Below are 25,042 nucleotides of genomic sequence, written 5' to 3' on the forward strand. Positions count from 1 at the left end.
CCCCCCTGATGTTCAGGATCCTTGTGGTGGCGTACCCGGAGTTGGATGGGTGCTTGAGGGCATCACAGCAGCCACAAGGGGGTGAGTACACTCTCATCCTGCTGTTTTTGCATGCAGTGGAGGTGTCTGGGTGGGGGAGGTGGGCTGTGGGTTTCCCTAGGCCAGGGCGAGTTCCGTAGGCAAGGTCCCTCTGTAAGGCAGGCCGTGTGGCACCCCACCCCACGCTCTGTAGAGTGCCAAGTACACCTAGTCATGCCCCTGTGTCATCCATGTGTACAGATGTCATCCATAGCCTAGTAGGCCATTTCCCAGGAATTGAACAGTGGAGCCCAAGAGCGCGGCGTGGTGCATTGGACTTCTGTATCTGTTGTGTCCGCCAACGGTAGCGGTAATGCATGCACTCAACATGTCTTTCTTCTGTTGTCCCCCCCCCCTTTTTGTGGTCTCCCTGTTCTTGTGTGCATTAGCATCATCAGGCGGAAGAGCAGTGGCACCGGAGCACGAGGGGGCTGCATCACACATGGCCATGGAGGGCCACACTACGGACTCGGACTTCACCAGTGGGACGGAGGACGAGGGGAGCTCCACAGCGGGGACAGGAGCTGAGACCAGCGACACGGACTCGTCCTCTGATGGGAGCTCCCTTGTGGTGGCGGCAACATCTGTGCCCCCCCATCCACAGGTATAGCTGCCACCCCCCATACCAGCACCGCCCTCCCAGCAGCCCCTCAGCCTTTGCCCCGTGCCCGCTCACCAGGGAGGGTGGGCATCACCTTCGCCCCAGGCACCTCAGCCCCTGCCCCAGTCACCCCTGCTGCCCTCAGTGAGGAGGACATTGACCTCCTCAGGTCCCTCACTGTTGGGCAGTCTACCGTTTTGAATGCCATCCTGGGTGTTGAAAGGCGGTTGCAACAAACTAATGCATTCCTGGAGGGCATTAATTCTGGTCAGGCGGCCCTTCAGCGAGCTTTTCAGACTCTGACCTCAGCACTGATGACAGCCATTGTCCCTGTGTCTAGCCTCCCCCGTCCAACTTCCTCCACCCAGACCCAATCCCCTGTACCCCAGCCTATCACAAGCACACCTATAGACCAGCATGCACACACGTCAACACACAAGGGAAGCTCAGGCAAACATAAGCACTACACATCCCACAGGCACTCACGCAAGCATCAGACACGTGCAGAGGACCGCCAGCCTAAGCCCCGCTGGGACAGAGAGGACCGCCCGCACAAGCCCAGCTGGGACAGAGAGGACCGCCAGCACAATCCCGCTGGGACAGAGAGGACCGCCAGCACAAGCCCCGCTGGGCTAGAGAGGACCGCCAGCACAAGCCCTGCTGGGCTAGAGAGGACCGCCAGCACAAGCCCCACTGGGACAGAGAGGACCGCTCGCACAAGCCCCGCTGGGCTAGAGAGGACCGCCAGCACAAGCCCCACTGGGACAGAGAGGACCGCCAGCACAAGCCCCGCTGGGACAGAGAGGACCGGCAGCAGCTGAGTCACTGCAAAGAGGCCCGCCGCTCCAAGCACCGCTGAACAGGGCACCACCGCTCCAATCACCGCTGAACAGGGCACCGCCGCTCCAAGCTCCGCTGAACAGGGCACCGCCGCTCCAAGCACCGCTGAACAGGGCACCGCCGCTCCAAGCACCGCTGAACAGGGCACCGCCGCTCCAAGCTCCGCTGAACAGGGCACCGCCGCCTCAAGCACCGCTGGCCCATGAGCGCCAATGGCACTGACGCTACTGAGTCCGTCACGAGCAGGATGAAGCACTCTGGGCACAATGCCCCCTCCAGAACCAGTGGAGACTGTCATCCACTACCTCTGTCCTTAACAGGATGAAGCACTCTGGCCACAATGCCCCCTCCAGAACCAGTGCAGAGATACATCCACTACCTCTGTCCTTAGCAGGATGAAGCACTCTGGGCACAATGCCCCCTCCAGAACCAGTGGAGACTGTCATCCACTTGTGAGACTGTGGCTTTGCACTCCCCAGGATGGAACAGTGGGCAACCCACCCACTGTAGAGACTTGAGAGACTGTGGCTTTGCACTCCCCAGGATGGAACAGTGGGCATGTGGCCCCCTCGTGGATTTGGCATTGTGCACTCAACCAGCTGAGGTGCCCCCCCTTTCCCTTCCCCTGAGGTGCCTGTTTTCTTGCTCTCTGATGCCCCTGCAGTGTTCTCTCCGTCATGTTCGGGGATCTTGTGTGGGCCTCGCCCATACCGTGTGGGTCCAGTGTTCCACGGACTTAATTGGAGCACTACCTGGGCTACTATGCTTGGTGTATATTTTGTTTATGGTGTATATATATATATATACGCCGCCGGCGTTCATGCTTCTGGAAGAGGAGCAGGAAGACTATCGCAGGGAGAATTTGGAGTTCCGGCTCCATGGTATCCTGGTTCCTCGTGAGGTGTGTAGAGGTGAGCGTTTTCCCTTCGAAATCCTGTTTCCACCGTGTTTTTATCTGCGGTGAATCTGCCCCGGAAAAGGTGGCGGATTGGTAGGTTGTGATACTGTGGACGTTAATTTGTCCTCCGCCTGTCTGTTGGCGGTGATCGGCGTGCTGTTTGTTTGTACCGCCGTGGCGGTCGGAGTGTTAAAGTGGCTGTCTTTGTTGGTGGTTTCCGCCACGGGCGTAATTGCAAATTTTTTACCGCCGGCCTGTTGGCGGTCTTACCGCCGCTTTTAACACCGACCGCCAGGGTTGTAATGACCACCAAAATGTACAAATACCTTAATTTCGTAACCTAAGCTTTCTTGAAGACTTGCATCATCCATACATACTGGACAAACTGATTGGAAAGGAAGGTATCATTACAAGAAACCTTAGAATCATCAGTTCTACACCTAGAGCAGATAAGTATGGTGTCAGGAATACAGATAAATGGTGTTGAAAGTACTTCACAACCAGGTATGAATTTACATCTTCAGTACCTCTGTACACGGGATTTGGAAGCAATTCCGCATGCAAGCCCTTGTCCCATTTTTCCTGACTAGCTGTCTCCCATACCATTAAGAGTGTATACTCTGGCCCTCATTCTGACCCTGGCGGTCAAAGACCGCCAGGGCGGAGGACCGCGGGAGCACCGCCGACAGGCCGGCGGTGCTCCAATGGGGATTCCGACCGCGGCGGTAAAGCCGCGGTCGGACCGGCACCACTGGCGGGCTCCCGCCAGTGTACCGCCGCCCCATTGAATCCTCCACGGCGGCGCAGCTTGCTGCACCGCCGCGGGGATTCCGACCCCCCCTACCGCCATCGGGATCCGGATGGCGGTAGGGGGGGTCGCGGGGCCCCTGGGGGCCCCTGCAGTGCCCATGCCACTGGCATGGGCATTGCAGGGGCCCCCGTAAGAGGGCCCCTACATGTATTTCATTTGTCTGCTGCGCAGACAGTGAAATACGCGACGGGTGCAACTGCACCCGTCGCACAGCTTCCACTCCGCCGGCTCGATTCCGAGCCGGCTTCATCGTGGAAGCCTCTTTCCCGCTGGGCTGGCGGGCGGTCTGAAGGCGACCGCCCGCCAGCCCAGCGGGAAAGTCAGAATTACCGCCGCGGTCTTTCGACCGCGGAACGGTAACCTGATGGCGGGACTTTGGCGGGCGGCCTCCGCCGCCCGCCAAGGTCAGAATGAGGGCCTCTGTGTCCTGGGTCTAACCTACCAGGGCCTTGAAAAATGAGACACCTGGTACACCTCTTTAGCATGTGTCTCGCAATATATTGGGTTGATCAGGATTGAGCAAAAAACTGGGTTGATTGGGATTGAGCAAAAAACTTGCTCAGAATGATAGTGTGGGGTCAGACACTGAAACTCAGCACTAAGACTCACTTAGATGATTTTCCAGTCAGTGCTTCAAGTTAGTAAGAAGCATTACTTTATTCTACACTCAGTGGCAAAAGTTTACTACTAAACTCAATTGAGTGTAATACTTTTGGGCACTTCAAAGTGTTCTTTCATTATGAGAGGTAACCCATTGATTAGCAGGTGTAAATGACAGTCTTCATAATACTGTGGTCTACATGGGGGCAGTTACCTTTCAAGTGGCACACTTCTCTTCTCGAGCTGTCCGGGCACAGCTCCTGCATTTGTTTGGCTCACCTCTTTTCCTACAGGCTTCCAAAGTGGTTGGGCCAGGTAAAGATCCAGATCTAAATGCCATGGTCACATGCTCTGATAGAATCCTCCAAATAAACAAGAGAGGATCCCACCTGAATATTTACTAAAAAAGAGAGCTGATCCACCAGCCAACGGATCTGGTGATTGTATGGGAACTAAAGTAGACTCCAGTGTCCTAAGCTTCAGTGATGAAAGTGTGCAAAGGTCAGGTCTTCCAACTCCGAGAAACTGCCAGTCGCAGTAGCAGTCAGTCAAGCATTTTATGCTTAATGATACTATGTGGGACTGGTGCAGGATGTCCAAGAATCTGACCAGATGCCCACAGATCCCTCTCCTGAATCTTGGTCTCTACTACTGGGCCTCACTGTTGCTAGTGGCCAACAACTGGGCCTTCTTGATGCAACATGAGGCTTCTCTTTGAGCAGACAAAAGAGTAATGGAACCAGAGTGATACGTCAGGAGATAATACAGAGGGAGGGTTCTGGTCCCCTGTCCCCACCAACTGCTGCAGATGTGAAGTCATGGAAGCACTGGAGACTCCCTTGTTGGACTTACATCTTTTATATGCCCTACTGAAGATAGAGGGCCACAAGAGATCGGACCAAATTGGAATCTCTAAACTAGGGGATGTCTGATTAGATGGGAAGGTAATCCCCTTCCTGAATTTACAGATAGAATACAAATTAACAGGAAGTCACTTCCTACATTACCAACAACTGAAACAGATTGTGAGGGAATTTGAGACTTTCAAGGTTGAGAAATCCCTACTAGAGTATAGAGTGTTGGGCACCCCCCTGACAAGCCATGCAGTATCTCAGATTTACTCCACTCTCCTCCAGAACAGTCTTTCATCATTCAAGACTTTGAGAGACAAATGCTAGGGAGATTGGGCAGAATTGAGGACAATGACTGGGGGATGGCATGTCGATATCCAGGGAAGGTAGAAATAGGGGTGGCCTTCCGCCTGGTCCACCTACATCTATCCCATAAGGCATATTAAACCAGTACCCAGTTATTCCGAAAGGGGAAGATTGCAACTGACCAATGACTGCGGGGTTGCCGTATGAGGGGCGCTCTGATCCACACAGTTTAGAAAAGCTTGAAAGCCCAAGAGTATTGGGAGCAGGTGGGGGGGCAGAAATGCAGTGGTGCTAGGTCTAAAAGTGGCTCTTTCCCCCAATTGATCTCCCTGGGTATATGGGTGGATAAATTCTTTGACCGGTATGCTCTTGTTTTTCTTAACGTAACCCTGACGGTGGCACGAAAATAACTATTCATATTGGGGTCCGAAGATGCTACTGACCATACAAGAATGGGAGTACAACATGGACTTGTGCATTAGAGTGGAAAAGGTGGTATATAAAGCAAGAGGATCCCTATATACATTTGACAAGTTATGAGGCCCCTAAACAAAAGCGAGAGACGTGATGTAAGATGGACCAAGGAGAGGCAGAAGGCAGCAAGACAGGGGAGAATGAGTGGAGCACTGGGGGTGGGGAAGACGCAAGAGGTGTGATCACACTACGCAATCTTATGTTAGGATAGCTCTGTCCCAAGGGAGGGGTTTTGGCTACCACTCTGTATGTCCTCGACAGCATGCCTCTTACAGTCGGGTTGGGTTTGTTCTGTTGAAAATGTATGTATAAAACTCAATAAAAATAATTAAAAAAAAAAAAACTATCTCCTAATGATTGCCTAAAGACACTAAGAGCAGAAGCAAGATGGAGGTCACAAGACTCGAAGACAAAGGAGATCCGTCAATTTTTTGTACATAATTGGGACATGACTTTTTCCTGATCGGAATTTCGAGCCTCTGGGCACAACTCATGTCCATGTGCTTGTTGGATGCACCAAAATCTAACAGGACAGGAACTGAGACAGACTGGCTACAATGAAATTGAAGGTTCAACTCTGATACTAACAAGATTGAACGGTACCCACTGGAGGAGCTGAAAACTTTAGGGAGAGTAGAAGAGTTTGCCCCATTCTCCTTTATAAAGGGAAGAATCTGGCATTTTCTCTGTGCCCTCGAAGGTCGAACAGTACAGTCTTGTAGCATGTGATATGGGCTTGCACAATCGAGACATTAACCTCTATTATGTCTTTGATTGCTGTAGGTATTAGAAATGGATGTCTATTGGCCTGAAGCTAAATTGGTTTGTCAGGCACATCAGGTGACGTATTCGTAGGCTCAGTAGTTTGCTAAGAATAACTATAAACCTCAGGTAGGAGGGATATAAATGATTCTGTGGTTTCTCTATTTTCCATTCCAGTAAATGAGAAAGTTCAAGCTAACTCATCCTTTAACTTTTCTTTCAACTTTCTTCAGAATAAAGTGCTCTGAGTACCTTCAACCCAAGTGGTTTCAGCAGCAAACTGCCAAAATTGTGTGGATTAGGCCAGTACTCTGGAATTTACCTGGGATAGCCCACACAAGGTGTCTTCTGTGGAACCTTCACTGTCGGGTCTCACATACAACTTGACATTTGCCAAGAATTTGGCTTAATTGTTCCAACTTAAAGTCTTTGGTGACAACTCATAGAGTTGCCCAAGCCTGAGCTGCACCTGTCAAAGAACCAATCTGATACCACACTTTGGATTTATCAGGGGAAAAGTGTCTAGGTAAAAAGGCAAAAACAAACTACCAGGCCATCCAAAAACTCCTTCAATCTCAAAAGATCTCCATAATATTTAGAAGTAGAAGGACTAATACCAGGAAAGTCGCAAGGCCTGGAATGGATTGTTTGGCAAAGGGCAGCATTCTCTGTCCTTGAATGGTTCCAGGGTTTGTTGCTAAAGGGCAGCGGCCAGGTTTAGACAAGGATACATGTCGGAAACAGTCAGAAACGTTTTTGGTATCAAAACCTGTTTGGGTCTGAATGCTTACTTGTAATCTGGCCCAGGTCATCCAATGTACAGGCGGCAGTGCCCTGAAGCCAAGATGTCACCACACACTGGACTATGTGATAGACAAGTGCCCTCAGGAAGCTGCCACATTCTCAGGAATACAGATATGAAGTCATAAAAACCTTCCTTGCTTTCAGAAGACTTCACTGGATTGAAGAAAACCAAAAATCTGCAATCCAATAGCAGAAGTCAGGATCAGCAAGAAGAAGTATCAAGAAAGCAAGCAAAGGAATACAGCTTTGTTGTAAAGCACTCTTGAAGCAGACTGCGGCCTTCAGGTAGTAAAAGAACAGGAAAAGGGAATTACTTCAAAGAGCACATGACTGGAAACATAATGGATTGGTAAAGTCAGGAGCAAAGGGAGTAACAGCCCTGATGGAAAAGAAAAGATAACGAAAACCTGAAGTGGAATAGCTGCGGAGTCTCCTTAAAAGGCAGCTGCGAACTCTCAGGGCAGGTAATTGCCATTTTGGGTTTGACGAGAGAAGGAGCAGCAGCCAAGAGCTTGAGATAAAACAGGCCCATGTGAGCGACTCTCCCATCCCACAGTTGCGGGCTTCATATGGTGTCTTCGAAGGCCTTAGAACTGCAGAACTCCACAAATTGCTGCAGTTCATGGGCAAAGCTGTGGACACAGCACATACTCCCCCTGTACCACTCTCTAAGCTCCTTATCCAAGGTAGATCCTCATCCCCTCCAACAGAAAGTTGCAGACTTCTCAGTTGATTCCCCCTAATTTTACCAGAAAACTGTCTTTCAAGTTCACCAGCTCCGGATCTCAGAAGATTTACCAACACCCTGAAAAGTGTTGTCTACACAGATCAGAGAAAAATCTTCAACACTACCTTGGGTTGTCAGTCCCCTTTTTATACCATATTTGTAGACAAGGTTTGCCTGTTCCCCTGACACAGTTGTTAGAGTGGTTCAAAGTTGTTCTGCCACACTGCATATCCATCTCAAGTCAGCTCAAACACACTTTGGGGGTCATTCCGACCTGGCGGTCACAGACGACGAATGACGAAAGCACCGCCAACAGGCTGTCGGTGCTTCCCTGCCCATTCTGACGCCGCGGTCAGAAAACCGGGTCCGGCGGTTTCCCGCCAGATTTCCCCCGGCTGGGCGAATCCGCCATGGCAGCGCATGGGGATTCCGACCCCCTTACCGCCAGCCTGTTTCTGGCGGTTGTCACCGCCAGAAAGAGGCTGGCAGTAACGGGTGTCTAGGGGCCCCCTAACAGGGCCCCAGCAAGCTTTTCACTGTCTGCCTAGCAGACAGTGAAAAGCGCGACGGGTGCAACAGCACCCGTCGCACACCTGCAACACCGCCGGCTCCATTCGGAGCTGGCTTCAGTGTTGCAGGCCTCTTTCCCGCTGGGCCGGCGGGCGCTACCTTGGGTAGCGCCCGCTGGCTCAGCGGGAAAGTCAGAATGGCACCAGCGGTCTTTTGACCGCGGTGCGGCCAAATGGCGGTTCCCGCCAGGCGGGCGGCGACTGCCGCCCGCCGGGGTCAGAATGACCCCCTTTGAGTCTTCACTTGTCAGTGGGAAGGAGGGGTGGAGTTGAAAATATTTTATGCATGGTGCTCTCCACCTAACTGCAGAGACTCTCTCTGGGTTTCAATCCATAACATTGGTCCTCAGCATGCACATGTGATTGCCTTGCTTGCTAAGATGAAACGCAAAAAGGTTTAAATGCTAGAGACTTATACCATGCATGCCCACAAACAGGGGTGTGGAATTTAATAAAATGTTTCTTTGCCAGCATGCCCACAAACAGGGGTGTGGAATTTAATAAAGTGTTTCTTTGCCAGTGGGACAGGTTGCTTCTTATTTCTACTTATCCTGTAAAAAAATCTGCTTGTCCCTTTGGTGCAATGTAGTTTGGTGAGAAATAATGGCAGCAATCTCATTATGTAAGAGCTCTGATAGCGTATCTGATTATGCCAGGGCTGCTACTATAATAGGGCTTGAATATTTGCAGTTTGAATCCCTACTATAGCAGTTTCCTTATTTTGCCACCTTTTCGCTGATCTACATACTGGTTCTGGAGGAAGCAATTAGCAATAGTTATTGGTCTGGAATGCCTTTGAGTCTGTAAACCTACTAACTTGCATATTTAAGGATTTTCACCAGCTCTTCTCTAATCTTTTCCCATGCTGAGAAAGGTTGGAAATGTACTCCTGACAATGGCAGAAGATGTTCTGCTAGTGTTGGGGAAAAAAAGTGGTTAGAGGGAAAGTGAACTTTTAAACATTCAATAGATTTTCACATGAGTAAATCTACTCATGCTAAAATACAGTTCAGAAATATTTTCTAGGAGTACGATTTCCTGATCTACTTCCTTAAGTTCTTGTGAATTCATGAAAGCCACATATTCAAAGAGATATACCATGGGTGCACCTTATTTAAGAATTGGGTCCCTAATTAGGTCTGGTGTTAACTAAGACATTTTGTTTTTATTAAACGTATATTTCTCTCTTTATCTCTCTATGGGTTGGCTTTACTATGAGTGATCACATTCTGCTCTTCCACAAGAAGCATATTGGCACACAAAATAGTTTTGTTCAGTTCCAGGAACTACTGTGGTAATCAGTGGCGTAACAAAACTGGAATGCCCCCCTGCAAAGAACATGGAGGAGGGGCCTCTCCAGATTCACTCAGGGCAGGTTTTGTGCTGAGGGAGCCGCCTGGTGGGCTGTGTGTCCTTTGTTACGCCACTGGTGGCAATGTGTTTTTTTTAGGAAAAAAAACGTTTTTTGCCTTTTGCCTGTGTTTGCTACAGAGCGAGGGCCTGGCAACTCCCACAACAATAAAGTGTTACAAAAGCCATTTCAAAACAAGACACGCATTGAGGACACCAAAAGACTAACAACAGAGGTCGGATCGGTTGGCTTCTAAAAAATCTTGTTAAAAATGTTTACACCGAATTTCCATTAGGAATATTTTTGGGAAATAGTAGAATGCGTCAACACATTTTGCTAAATGACGCTTCCAGAAATAGCGAAATATTTTTTTCCTACTTTATTATTTTTACTGAACATTTTATTTTGCAAGCAAAAATCATCCCTCTTGCTTACAAGCTTCTGCAAATATTTGCATCTAATCCAAGAGCTTACTGGGAGCATTATACTTAGCGTCATATTGATAAACTTTTCAAACAAGTGTGTACACTTTTTATTTTTTACTGGAACTACTGTCAGTAGTGCATTGACCTTAAAACGTTTATTTACAGCGCTCACCCTAGTAATAAAGGCTTTTCATTAATGAACCCTAAGTACAAGTTTGAACAGCATTAACATATGAGCACACATATTACTTCAACTGCAGGCAGTTCTCTTCTCTGTAAACTGGCAGCCAGAGGGTTTGTGCTGTGGGGGATTGGGCCTACTTGACCCAAGGTCAAAATAAACCTGAAAACTTGTTGTTTCTGACCCCAGACAATATGTTCAGGGTGTCAGGCTATAGGAATTCCATATCCCTGGTACAAAGTCATTTAGGAGGACATTACCTTTCCAAAAGGAGTTGTATCAGCACCTTCCAGTGCAATGGCAAAGGATCAAGTTCATGTATAATGTAATTTTTTATCCAGGGAACCTAGAAAACAACTAGCTGAGAACATCACTAAAAACAGCAAAACAGTGAGGTGTTCTTCTTGTTACTCAGTATTATACAAATACCAGTGTGCTAATATAGTCGTTTGAATATCATTTCCTTGCTTATTTGCTGTTTTAAGTGCTTTCATGATGGTTGAAAATATGGAAACTTAGAGATAATTTTACCATTAAAATTTGGAACAGTGTCTGCATGAAATGCATCTCATAGCATGAATAGTGGGAAAAAACCTAGGTACATTTTGTAGAGAAGCAAATAATGTGTTCTTTAATTATATTCTGTTGATAAGTTTACTTTGTGTTTTGCAGAAAATGGAGACTTTCTTGCTCTTGACCTTGGAGGAACAAATTTTAGAGTTTTACTTGTAAAGATCCGTAGTGGCAAAAGAAGAAGTGTTGAAATGCACAATAAGATATATGCTATCCCTACTGATATTATGGTTGGGACTGGAGAAGAGGTAAATAATATATTGTATTTTTAACTAAACACTATATCAGTACTGTAAGAAATTGAGTGGTTGGTGGACTATGGTGTGAGCCTTGGTCAAGTATTAACTACATTCCTTGTCAGGGTGAGCCACAAGCCAACCCTAAATTAACGTGTGCTCAGCTCTATGGTAGATTGGCACAGAGCAGTCAGGCGTATCTCAGAGACAACGTGTAAAGTATTTATGCAACACTTCAGACGATAGTAAAGTCAAAACATTACATAGAAAATAGTAATTTGTAATAAATAAAAAGACCCTGCCTTCTTTACCCTGGCTCAAGACTAACTACATGGAGTATGCAGTCCTTTCTGTGGAGGCAGGACATACCCTATTCAAGTGTAAGTTGGGTTGTGCCCAGTTTCTCCCTCCGATGCGATATGAAGGCCTGTGACAAGGGCGCCTTGCGCAGCTGTGGCAATACGTCAGTTCCAATGAGCGACAAAGCTTCAGTGTGGATTTTTAGCATCTTTGTCGAGGCTGCTGTCGATGGGAGATGTGAGGAGCTTGCACTGAGACAAGAGTCAATAGTGGTCGTTCCGAAGGTGATGTGTTGAGCACAAGATGCAAAGTCTGTTGTGATGGGTCCAATCCACAGAACAGCACCCATATATCGGTTCTGTTTGAGGATGCCCCGCTGAGCCAAGGGGATGGATCGGTCTGCTTAGGATGGGTCGCTAAACAGAGAATGTATCATCTCTGCTAAGAAAGCACCTTAGACCCATTTCCATGGGTCCAGAACTGGGGTGGTACCACTCAGCAGGGTAGACTCACAGATGGCAGAGTACAGGTACAGAAGAAAGTGGTTTGAAGTATTTTATGTCCATGTCACTTCAGATTAGGAGGCCAGCCAGCTAGCCCTTGGAGTCTTTCTGTCTTCAAGGGATGCAAGTGCAGTGCTTCTCACCCAGGCAGGGGGGCTGCAGGCAACAGGATAGCAGAGTAAGGCAGGGGTCCAGCAAAGCAACAGTCAAGCAGAGTGGCAGTCCTTCAGCAACACAAAAGTACTTCTTCCTAGCAGAGTATTCACAGCTCCAGAAGTGTACTGAAGTGCCAATGTCGGAGGTCCAATACTTATACCCAGTGGTGCCTTTGAAGTGGGGGAGACTTCAAAGACAGGCCTCTGAAGTGCACAGAGGTCCTACCCTTCCTGCAATGGCACAAGACTTTCTACAGGGAGTTATGTAGCCCTTTGTGTGGGGAGAGGATACCGCCTATTCAGGTATTACTGAGGCCGGGTCCAACTACTCCCTCCCATCCTGCCACGATGGCCCTTCAAATCACACCTCCTCTCTGATTGTATGCAGCTGTCCGGGGGGAAGACACAAAGCCCAGCTGTCACCCACCCCAGTCAAGTGATCATAGACAGAGTGCACACCCCAAATGATTAAAGAAAGAAAATGCCAACTTTCTAAAAGTGGTATTTTCAGGATTGCAATTTAAAATCCGACTTCACTATAAGTTAATTTTAAATTATGATTCCAGAGACACTACAACTGAAAACGTCAATCTCTTCCATATTGTGCATTACACTTATAAGGTGTAATAAGGTAGTTCACTTGTTATCCTAGTTAGGCCTTGCTGTAGTGAAAGATGACTTTGGGAGTTTGTCACTACTAGGACATGTAAACTTTAATGGTACATGTCCTGCCTTTTAAATTAATTGCACCTTACCATCTGGGCTGTACAGGTTCTACCTTAAGGGTGAGTATGTGTGAAAAGGGAAGGTGTGAGTCTGGCAAAAGAGTTATTTTGCCAGGTTGACATGGCAGTTTAAAACTGCATACACAGGCACTGCGATGGCAGCCTAAGACATGGTTAAGGAGTTCCTTAAGTGGGTGGCAAAATCAGTGCTGCAGGCCCACTAGCAGCATTTAATTTACAGATCCTGATTACACATAGTACCACTTCACTAGGGTCTTAAAAGTAAATAAATGGTGTTGGTAGTTGGCAGTGGTTTGCATCCTGTCCAATTAGGGACCCTTACTCTAATCAGGGTAAGGGAGCCACAGAGCTAAGATAACCCCTGTTCACCCCCCTTGGTAGCTTGGCATGAGCAGTCAGGCTTATCTCAGAGGTAATGTGTAAAGTATCTACATACAACACACACACACACAACACAATAAAAGCACTCCACACCAGCCTAGAAAAATACCTAATATTTATCTGAATAAAACAAGACCAAATCAACAGAAATCAAACATATACAGGAAAAGATATCACTTTTAAAAAGTTGCAAAGAGTGTTAATCCGGAAGAATCAATGGTTGTCTCTTTTTAACACACAGTACCAGGGATGCATAAAAACAAAGACAATTCAGCCCACAGAGGAGGTGAAACACCGGAAAAAAATCAATGCCTCAGTTCCTTACTGTGCAGGGGAGGTGATGCGTCGGTTTCTTACTGACAGGGGAGGAGATGCGTTGATTCTTTCCTTGCAAGAGGGGTGATGCATCAGTTCCTAACTGACAGAGGTGGCCCGCCCCCTGGACACAGCCCCCACTTTTGGCGGCAAGTCAGGACAGCCCCTAAGGTGTCCTGAGCTGAGGTGACCCCTGCCTTTTGGAAATCCTCCATCTTGAGTTTGGAGGATTCCCCCAATAGGAATAGGGATGTGCCCCCCTCCCCTTAGGGAGGAGGCACAAAGAGGGTGTATCCACCCTCAAAGACAGTAGCCATACCTAAACACACCCCTACATTCAGTATTTAGGGGCTCCCCAGAACCTAGGAAACTAGATTCCTGCAACCTGAAGCCCTGCAGTGAAGACGGAGACGACAACTGATTTGGCCCCAGCCCCGCCGGCCTGTCTCCCTACTTCGAAGAAAACTGCAACCGAGACGCATCCAACAGGGTCCAGCGACCTCTGAAGCCTCAGAGGACTACCCTGCATCTAAAGGACCAAGAAGCTCCCGAGAACAGCGGCCCTGTTCAAGAAACTGCAACATTTTGCAACAATGAAGCAACTTTTAAAGACCACACGTGTCCCGCCGGAAGCGTGAGACTTTTCACTCTGCACCCGAGGCCCCCGGCTCGACCTGCAGAAAACTAACACTACAGGGAGGACTCCCCGGTACTGCGAGCCCGTGAGTAGCCAGAGTTGACCCCCCTGAGCCCCCACAGCGACGCCTGCAGAGGAAATCCAGAGGCTCCCCCTGACCGCGACTGCTTGCTACAAGGAACCCGACGCCTGGAACCAACACTGCACCCGCAGCCCCGAGGACCTGAAGAAACCCAACTCCAGTGCAGGACCGACCCCCAGGCGACCTTCTGCCTAGCCCAGGTGGTGGCTACCCCGAGGAGCCCCCCCCCGTGCTACCTGCATCGTTGAAGAGACCCCCGGGTCTCCCCATTGATTCCTATAGGAAACCCAACACCTGTTTGCACTCTGCACCCGGCTGCCCCTGTGCCGCTGAGGGTGTACTTTCTGTACCTGCTTGTGTCCCCCCGGTGCCCTACAAAACCCCCCTGGTCTGCCCTCCGAAGACACGGGTACTTACCTGCTAGCAGACTGGAACCGGGGCACCCCTATTTCCATTGAAGCCTATGTGTTTTGAGCACCACTTTGACCTCTACACCTGACCGGCCCTGAGCTGCTGGTGTGGTAACTTTGGGGTTGCCTTTAACCACCAACGGTGGGCTACCTTGGACCCAACTTTGAACCCTGTAACTGTTTTACTTACCTGTGAACTTAACATTTACTTCACTCCCCCAGGAACTGTTGATTTTTGCACTGTGTCCACTTTTAAAATAGCTTATTGCCATTTTTGTCAGAACTATACATGCTATTATGATTATTCAAAGTTCCTAGAATACCTGAGTGAAATACCTTTCATTTGACGTATTACTTGTACATCTTGAACCTGTGGGTCTTAAAGTAAACTAAGGAAAGATATTTTTCTATATAAAAACCTATTGGCCTGGAATCAGTCTTTGAGTGTGTGTTCCTCATTTATTTCCTGTGTATGTACAATTAATGCCTAACACTTCCCTCTGACAAGCCTACTGCTCGACCACACTACCACAAAATAGAGCATTAGAATTATCTATTTTTGCCACTATCTTATCTCTAAGGGGAACTCTGTGCACACTATTTACTTTGAAATAGTATATACAGAGCCAGCTCCCTACACACGGGGATGATAAAGTTGTGGTGGAACAGGTGCTAAGTCGGCCCTACAGGTGCTGCATCGATCCTTTCACTGTAAGGCAGGTGTGTCAATTCTTCAGCCACAAGTCCAATGATGAGTCGATTTTCAGCCACAGCATTCCGATGTATGGATTTTCTTACTCAGGACACCAGCTTCCACTTCCAAGAGCCAAGGGACTAGATTTGGAACCACTTAGCAAGCAGAAGAATCCAAGCGCTGTCAGATGAAGCCTTTTATGTCCCTGAGACTTCTTAACTAGAGGCAAGCTCAGTTCAAATCCTTCAAAAACCTTGGAAAGCAGGATGTAGAAAGCAAAGTCCAGTCCTTTCATTCCCAGGACAGAAGAAGCAAGCACAAGGCCAGCACAACAAAGCAACAGGCAGATTGGCAGTTCCTCCTACAGCATCCAGCTCTTCTTCCTAGCAGAATGTCCTTAGTCCTGAAGTGTTCTAAAGTTGTGGTCCAATACTTATACTCCTTTCTGCCTTCGAAGTAAGTAAACTTCAAAGGAAAGTCTTTGTAGTGCACAAGACCCTGCCTTTACTGCCCTGGCCCCAGACACAGCCCAATTCAGGTGCAAGTGTCAGCTCCTCCCACCACTCTAGCCCAGGAAGACCCATCAGGATATGCAGGGCACACCTCAGCTCCCTTTTCGTAACTGCCTAGAGTGAATTCACAAACAGCCCAACTGTCATCCTGACCCAGACGTCTATTCCACAGACAGGCAGAGGCACAGAATGGTTCAGCAAGTAAATGCCCACTTTCTAAAAGTGGTATTTTTAAATTGTGAGTTCAGAGTCCCCAAACTCCATTTCTTTATTGGCTCCCAATGAGAGATTACACTTTAAAGATATTTCAAGGCAATACCTATGTTAACCTATGGGAGAGATAGGCCTTGCAATAATGAAAAACGGTTTTAGCAGTATTTCACTAGCATGCCAAGTAAAATACACCAGTACATGTTCTGCCTTCTAAATACACTGCAACCAGCCTGGGGCGACTTAGGCCTACCTTAGGGGGGGGCTTACCTCTAGTAAAAGGTAAGGTTTGGGCCTGGCAACGTGTCGTGCCGAGAGTCCTAAAGCCAACAAAACAGGTCAGAAAATAAAGGAGGAGGAAGGCAAAATGTTTGGAGGTGACCTCCAAAAAGGGCCAGGTCCAACAGGGGTAAGCCAATCTTGCCATGTTTTAGGGGAGAGAGCACTGGCACTTTAGCACTGGTAAAGTGCACAGAGTCCTAATACCAACAAAACCAAGGTCAGACAAGTGAGGAGGTAGGTAAAAAAGGTTGGAGGGAAGACCACCCTAAGACTGTCAGGTCTAGCATGTGTTTCCCCCATAGCTGAAAGTGGGGAGAGCTACCCAACCCCTTGTGAGTTCTCTTCCCTAAGGCAGAAGAACACAGAGAGCCCATCAGCATTGGCGTGGTCTGACACCAGGCGGTGCTGCACCGTACAGTCCATTTTCTGTAGGGAGATGGACCACCTCAACAGTTTGGGATTTTCACCCCTCATCTCCATGAGCCATCTGAGGGGCCTGTGGTCTGTCTGAAACCTGAAGTAAGTCCCAAACAGGTATGGTCTCAGCTTTTTCATTGCCCAGACCACAGCAAAAGTTTCTCTTTCAATAGTACTCCACCTGCGTTCCAGTGGGAGCAGGCTCCTGCTAATGAAGGCGATTGGTTGGTCTAGGCCGTCTTCATTCATCTGTGCTAAGCCCACCCTTATACCATGTTCTGAAGAATCCCATCTCCATTGCTTGGAGTAGTCTGGAGCCTTGAGTACAGGTGCTGTTCTTATTGCTACCTTGAGGGTATCAACGTGTTTCTGGCAAGCCTCTGTCTAGATCACCAATCTGGGCTGGGTCTTCGAAGCGAGCACTGTTATGGGGGCAACAATGGTACTATGTCCCTTAAGAGATCATCTGTAGTATCATGTGAGGCCTTGGAGGGCTCTCACTTATGTCTGCGTTTTGGGTAATTGCCAGGCTATGATAGTCTCAATATTGGCCTGGAGGGGCTGCACCTTTCCCCCACCTACCAGTCAACCCAGTTACAGCACAGAACCCTGCCCTATCTAGCCCTTACAGGCCTTGATGATCAGGGCTGCCTGGTTCAAGGCTTGAAGTACCTCACGGAGGTGTTGCAGGTGTTCCTACCAGCTGGAACTGTAGACCACAATGTCGTCTGAGTAGGCAACACAAAAGGCCTCCTTACCAGCTTTTCACTAACCTCTGGAAGGTGACAGGAGCATTCTTCAAGCCAAAGGGCATCACCAGAAACTGGTAGTGGAGCTCTGGGTTTGAGAATGCTGACCTCTCTGTAGCCCCCTCAGTCAGAGCAATCTGCCCATACCCTGATGTTAGATCAGAGGTACTGAGCAATTTGGCATCTCCCAGTCTGTTGATAAGCTCATCAGCTCAGGGGATGGGGTATGTCTCCTTCTTGGTGATGGAATTGAGTCCCCGTTAATCCACATAGAACCTGCATTCTGGAGTGGTATCCCCGGGCAGCGGTTGGTACCAGGACCACTGACCTGGGCCAGTGGCTACTGAAGGGCTCAATCACCTCTAACACCAGCATCTTGGAGACCTCCTCCTTGATACTGGCTCTCACCTTATCTGACAACCTGTAAAATTTGTTCTTCACAGGTAGGCTGTCTCCATTGGGAAACATCACTTACATCACTGTGAATGCAACAAAATGCGTTTACCATGATGCATTTACATCGCATATGTGTTTACCACACATGGCTTTACCACACATGCCTTTATCACAAATATACCTTTACCATGCGTGCCTTTACAACCAATTTCGTTGTAAAGGCATGAATGGTAAAGGTGTATGCATGGTGAAGGTAAGTACAGGTAATTATTAAGTGGGCTGAGTGATATATATATATATATTTAGTGTTTAGGGTGGGTAACAGTTATTGGTGGTAATTGCATTTTTAAGTTTTGGGGTGGGTATGGGTTTTGGGGTGGAAATGGCATTTTTAGGTCTTAGAGTGGCTATGGGTTTTGGGATGGTAAGGGCTTTTTTAGGTTTTAGGGTGGGTATGGGTTTTTGGGTGGTAATGGCATTTTTAGGGTGGGCATGGATTTTGGGTGGTAAGGGCATTTTTAGATATTAGGTGCAATGTTTTTTGGGCTGGTAAGGGTATTTTTAGGTTTTAGGGTGGGTATGGGTTTTGAGGTGGTAAGGACGTTTTTAGGTTTTAGGGTGGACATAGTTTTTTGGGTGGTAAGAGCATTTTTAGGTTGGGTTTAGGGTGGGTATTGCTTTTTGGGTGGTAAGGGCATTTTTAGGTTTTAGGATGGGTATGGGTTTTGGGGTGGTAAGGGCATTTTAAGGTTTTAGTGTAGGTATGGGTTTTTGGGTGGTAAGGTTATTTTTAGGGTGTGTATGGGTTTTGGGGTGGTAAGGGCATTTTTAGGTTTTGGGGTGGGTATGGGTTTTGGGGTGGCAAGGGCATTTTTAGGTTTTAGGGTGAGTATGGGTTTTTGGGTGGTAAGGGCATTTTTAGGTTTCAGAGTGAGTATGGGTTTTTGGGTGGTAAGGGCATTTTTAGGTTTTAGGGTAGGGATGGGTTTTGGGGCGGTAAGGGCTTTTTTAAGTTTTGGGGTGGGTATGGGTTTTGGGGTGGAAATGGCATTTTTAGGTTTTAGAGTGGCTATGGGTTTTGGGGTGGTAAGGGCATTTTTAGGTTTTAGGGTGGGTATGGGTTTTTGGGTGGTAAGGGCATTTTTAGGGTGGGCATGGATTTTGGGTGGTAAGGGCATTTTTAGATATTAGGTACAATGGTTTTTGGGCTGGTAAGGGTATTTAGGTTTTAGGGTGGGTATGGGTTTTGAGGTGGTAAGGGCATTTTTAGGTTTTAGGGTGGACATGGTTTTTTGGGTGGTAAGAGCATTTTTAGGTTGGGTTTAGGGTGGGTATGGCTTTTTGGGTGGTAAGGGCATTTTGTAGGTTTTAGGATGGGTATGGGTTTTGGGGTGGTAAGGGCATTTTAAGGTTTTAGTGTGGGCATGGGTTTTTGGGTGCTTAGGTTATTTTTAGGGTGGGTATGGCTTTTTGGTTGGTAAGGGCATTTTTAGTTTTTAGGGTGGGCTTGGGTTTTGGGGTAGTAAGGGCATTTTTAGATATTAGGTACAATGGTTTTTTGGGGTGGTAAGGGTATGTTTAGGTTCGGTTTAGGGTGGGTATGGCTTTTTGGGTGGTAAGGGCATTTTTAGGTTTTAGGATGGGTATGGGTTTTGGGGTGGTAAGGGCATTTTAAGGTTTTAGTGTAGGCATGGGTTTTTGGGTGGTAAGGTTATTTTTAGGGTGTGTATGGCTTTTGGGGTGGTAAGGGCATTTTTAGGTTTTGGGGTGGGTATGGGTTTTGGGGTGGTATGGGCATTTTTAGGTTTTAGGGTGAGTATGGGTTTTTGGGTGGTATGGGCATTTTTAGGTTTCAGAGTGAGTATGGGTTTTTGGGTGGTAAGGGCATTTTTAGGTTTTAGGGTAGGGATGGGTTTTGGGGCGGTAAGGGCATTTTTAGATATTAGGTACAATGGTTTTTGGGGTGGTAAGGGTATGTTTAGGGTCGGTTTAGGGTGGGTTTGGCTTTTTGGGTGGTAAGGGCTTTTTTAGGTTTTTGGGTGGGAATGGGTTTTTGGGTGGTAAGGGCTTTTTTAAGTTTTGAGGTGGGTATGGGTTTTGGGGTGGAAATGGCATTTTTAGGTTTTAGAGTGGCTATGGGTTTTGGGATGGTAAGGGCATTTTTAGGTTTTAGGGTGGGTATGGGTTTTTGGGTGGTAAGGGCATTTTTAGGGTGGGCATGGATTTTGGGTGGTAAGGGCATTTTTAGATATTAGGTACAATGGTTTTTGGGCTGGTAAGGGTATTTAGGTTTTAGGGTGGGTATGGGTTTTGAGGTGGTAAGGGCATTTTTAGGTTTTAGGGTGGACATGGTTTTTTGGTTGGTAAGAGCATTTTTAGGTTAGGTTTAGGGTGGGTATGGCTTTTTGGGTGGCAAGGGCATTTTTAGGTTTTAGGATGGGTATGGGTTTTGGGGTGGTAAGGGCATTTTAAGGTTTTAGTGTGGGCATGGGTTTTTGGGTGGTAAGGTTATTTTTAGGGTAGGTATGGGTTTAGGGGAGGTAAGGGCATTTTTAGGTTTTATTGTGGGTATGGGTTTTGGGGTGGTAAGGGCATTTTTAGGTTTTAGGGTGAGTATGGCTTTTTGGTTGGTAAGGGCATTTTTAGATTTCAGAGTGAGTATGGGTTTTTGGGTGGTAAGGGCGTTTTTAGGGTGGGCATGGGTTTTGGGGTAGTAAGGACATTTTTAGATATTAGGTACAATGGTTTTTGGGGTGGTAAGGGTATGTTTAGGTTTGGTTTAGGGTGGGTATGGTTTTTTGGATGGTAGGGGCTTTTTTAGGTTTTAGGGTGGGTATGGCTTTTGGGGTGGTAAGGTTATTTTTAGGTTTTAGGGTGGGTATGGGTTTTGGGTGGTACGGTCATTTTAAGGTTTTAGGGTCGGTATGGGTTTTGGGGTGGTAAGGTTATTTTTAGGTTTTAGGGTGGGTATGGGTTTTGGGTGGTAAGGGCATTTTTAGATTTTATGGTGAGTATGGCTTTTTGGGTGATAAGGGCATTTTTAGGTTTTAGGGTGGGTATGGATTTTTTGGGTGGTAAGGGCATTTTTAGGTTTTACGATGGGTATGGGTTTTGGGGTGGTAAGGAATTTTTAGGTTTTAGGGTAGGCATGGGTCTTTGGGTGGTAAGGTTATTTTTAGGTTTTAGGGTGGGTATGGGTTTTGTGGTGCTAATTTGATTTTTTGGTTTTAGGGTGGGTTTGGGTTTTTGGGTGGTAAGGTTATTTTTAGGTTATAGGGTGGTTTAGGGTTTCGGGTTGGTAAGGGCATTTTTAGGTTTTAGGGTGGCTTTGGGGTGGTAAGGGCATATTTAGGTTTTAGGGTGGAAATGGGTTTTGGGGTGGTAAGTGCATTTTTAGGTTTTAGGGTGGGTATGGGGTTTGGGGTGGTAATGAGTGTTTAGATTTTAGGGTGGGTATGGGTTTGGAGTGGTAAGGGTAAGGGTATTTTTAGGTTTTAGGGTGGGTATGGGGTTGTAAGGGGTGTTTAGGTTTTAGGGTGGGTATGGGTTTTGGGATGGTAAGGTAACTTTTAGGGTGTGTTTGTCTATATATATATATATGTATGTATATGTACACATATAACACATATATATATATATACATACATACATACATACATATATATGTATATATATACATATATACTTATATATACTCCCATATATATAGAGAGAAATGTATATATATATATATATATATATATTGCATATATATGTACACACACACACACACACACACACATATATATATATATATATATATATATATATATATATATATATATATATATATATATAGTCACTTAGCACAGAGTGATACAAAACCTCCGGGCAGACCCATTGTAGCAATACAAGGTAGTCTGTTTGAATTTGTATCTCAATATATAGAAGTATTTTTGCATCCATTAGTAACAAGTTTACCCTCATATTTGAAAGATACGACAGAGTTTTTACAACAAGTGTTTGATGTAAGTTGGGAAACTAATATAATTCTTATGACTTTGGATGTTACAGCCCTATATACTAGGTTCCACATCAAGAAGGAGTAAGAGCAGTGAAACATTTTTTGAGGGCAAGACCCACAAAGTTTTACAAGCATAGCAAAATGTTGATTATGATGATTGATTGGTGTTTAAAACACAATATTCTTTTCTTTAATAATGAAATTTTCAAACAAAGCTGCGGGACAGTGATGTAGACCTGTTTCGCCCGAGGTATGCGAGCCTATATATGGGTTGGTGGGAGGAAGAGGTGCTCAACAACCCTCCATTAGACGTATGGAATGACCATATGATTGTGTGGTTGAGATATATTGATGATATCTTTGTTATATGGAAAAGCGATGTGGAAAGTGCAACAAAATTTATCCAAGAATTCAATGTCAATGATTTGAATTTGAAATTCTCAAGCAGTATAAGTACACAAGAGATAGAATTACTAGATAGAAAGATCGGAATAGAAAAAGGTAGAATGGAAACTACAGTATAAAGAAAATCTACTGCAGGGAATAGTATATTACATGCAGCAAGCTTTCATCCCCAACCGTTGGAGGAGAGTTTTCCGTTAGAGGAGTTATGAAGAGCTAAAAGAATCAGTAGTACTGAAAACGATTTTGAGTCAGTACAACAGGATATATTTGAGAGATTGAAACTGAGAGGTTATTCTGATACAACATTGGAAGTGACAAAAAGAAAAGTGAAGTCACGTTCTAGAGATTCCCTCTTATTTCCTGTAGAAGACACGTAAAGGAAAAAGGGCAAGGCAGGAGTAGGTACACATAGATTTATAACAACATACAACACTGCACATGTGCAAATTAGAAGAATATTGCAAAAACACTGGCATGTGTTGAAAAGTGATGCTGTTATAGGGACAGAAATACCTATAAACCTCAGCTGACACACAGGAGGAGCAAATCTATGAGGGATACATTGGTAAAAAGTGATATTAGAATACAAGAAAGTGATGATATGTGGTTGAAACAACAGGATGGGTTTTTATAAGTGTTCCAAATATAAAGCTTGTAAATATGGAGAGAGTATAAAATCATTAGTGTCAGAACACAAAACTGTACATAAGATTTGGGGACAATTTACATGTAAGAGTGATTATGTAATATATATTTTAAAGTGTAGTCCCAAATATGTAGGTAGTACCAAATTACAGGTACATAAATGGATTTTACAACATTTGAGAGCCATACAAAATAAGGATGATACGTATCCTGTTGCTTGCCATATACATGGAAGACATAATGGAAAATTAGATGAAATAAAATATAGAGTTATGGATGGAATAGCTAAAGATATTAGAGGTGGAAATAGGGAGTTAAAACTAAGAACATTGGAATAAAGGTATATAATCATGGAGTTTGCTCAGTTTGGACCTCTCAAAGTGAGGCTTAAGTCATTTGACATGGAGCACCCTTAAGGGGTTCCTAAGGGTCTGGAGATCTAAGAAGTAGGTGGGCTCTCCCTTCCACTCCTTTACTTCATAAGGTCTGGTCCCAGGGTCTTGGACAGCTCTAGGCTCTCATGGCTATATGACCCATACTTCCTGGCCAGGCTGAAACTCCACCAGAGTGAACTTCTGGTCATACCAGAGTATCATGACTTCCTGACTGGCCTCAAGATTGCTTTTTCCCCTTTTCCAGAAGCGGTGCTGAGAAGGGCCAGCATGTAGCTGACCTCATCCTGGGGGGGGGAGGGTGTTGTGGGGAGGATGGGGGCTAACCTCTACTCCTTTCTCCGGCATCTCCCTGTAGGGACAAAGAAGGCATAGCAAAAGAACACCCAACTTATGCCTCATGGTTTCAAGTAGGCCCATGATCATGCCCTTCAGAGACTTGTTGAATCTCTTCACAAGACCATTGGTTTGGGGGTAATAGGGTGTGGTGAACTTGTAAATTACACCACACTCATCCCACATGGGCTTCATTTATGCAGAGATGAAGTCAGTGCCTCTGTCAGACACTTCTTCCTTGGGGAACCCAATATGGATAGCAGGTGGCATAGTCCACCAAGACCAGGACAAACCTGTTGCCAGTCAAAATGTCCCATGATTACGACTGGTAATGGGATCAGGGAAGCTTTCTGCTTTTTCCTTGATTTCTCACTGGCCTATCTGGTGGGATCGGACCTGCAGAATGCCTCTGAGACTGTCTTCATTTGGACCCAAAAGAAGTGGGAGACAAGCCTGGCAAAGGTTTTGTCTTGTCCTTAATTTCCTGCCAGGGCCATATCATGAGCCAAACCCAGTAGGAAGGCTCTGTTACACTGGGGGACCAGCAGCGCATGGGCTATCCCAGTACCAGAAGGCTTGCTTTTGATCCTCAAATGTGAATCGACCTTAAAGAATTGAAATCAAATTAGCTTTTTAAAGTGCGCTACTAACCCATAGGGTCTCAAGGCGCTGTGGGTGGTCCTCAAGATTCAGTCGAAAAGCCAGGTCTTAAGGACCATCCTGAATTGAGGTAGAGATGGCAACTGCCTGATGTGGGGAGAGAGGGTGTTCCAGCATTTTGTCACAAGGTAGATGAAGGATCTCTCTCCTTCCTTATTTGTGGTACAGTGGCGAGCGACCGCTAGGAGAAGTTGAGAGGTCTGGCAGGGGAGTAAAAGGTGATGCAATAGTTGAGTTAGCTGGGTCCAAGGTTGTGGAGGGCCTTGTAAGCGTGTACAAGGAGCTTGAAGCTGAACCTCTTCTTGACGGGGAGCCAGTGGACGTCTCTCCGGAGTCCTGTGTTCTTGGCTAGGGATGTTCAGGATGAGTCTGGCGGAGGCGTTCTGGATTTGTTGTAGTTTGCATAGGATCTTCTTGGTGGTTCCGGCATAGAAGGTGTTGCCAAAGTCAAGTCTGCTTGTGATCAGGGCGTGTGTTACGGTCTTGCGGCAGTCACTTGGGATCCATCTGAAGATCTTCCGGAGGTGTCGGGGGTGTGGAAACTGGTGAATTGACAACATTGACCTGTCTTGTCATGGTGAGTGCTGAGTTGAGGACGATGCTGAAGTTGCATTAGTGGTCTGTAGGTCGTGGGGGGCTGCCCAGTGTTGAGGGCCACCAGGAGTCATCCCAGGCTGAGGAGGAGGGTCCCAGAATGAGGATTTTGGTCTTGTCGGAGTTTAGCT

At 46.6% G+C, this 25,042-nt stretch overlaps 1 protein-coding gene across 1 annotated transcript in view; it reads left to right on the forward strand.

Moving 5' to 3' along the window:
* Nucleotides 1-25,042, forward strand: part of HK1 (hexokinase 1) — a 1,372,133-nt gene that overhangs the window by 780,820 nt on the left and 566,271 nt on the right. The window contains exon 11 of the mRNA XM_069240524.1: nt 10,951-11,099. Coding sequence (XP_069096625.1) covers nt 10,951-11,099 — 149 coding nt within the window. The remainder of the gene's footprint in view (nt 1-10,950; nt 11,100-25,042) is intronic.

This window comes from Pleurodeles waltl, chromosome 6 (genome assembly GCF_031143425.1).
Source record: "Pleurodeles waltl isolate 20211129_DDA chromosome 6, aPleWal1.hap1.20221129, whole genome shotgun sequence".
Lineage (NCBI taxonomy): Eukaryota > Metazoa > Chordata > Amphibia > Caudata > Salamandridae > Pleurodeles > Pleurodeles waltl.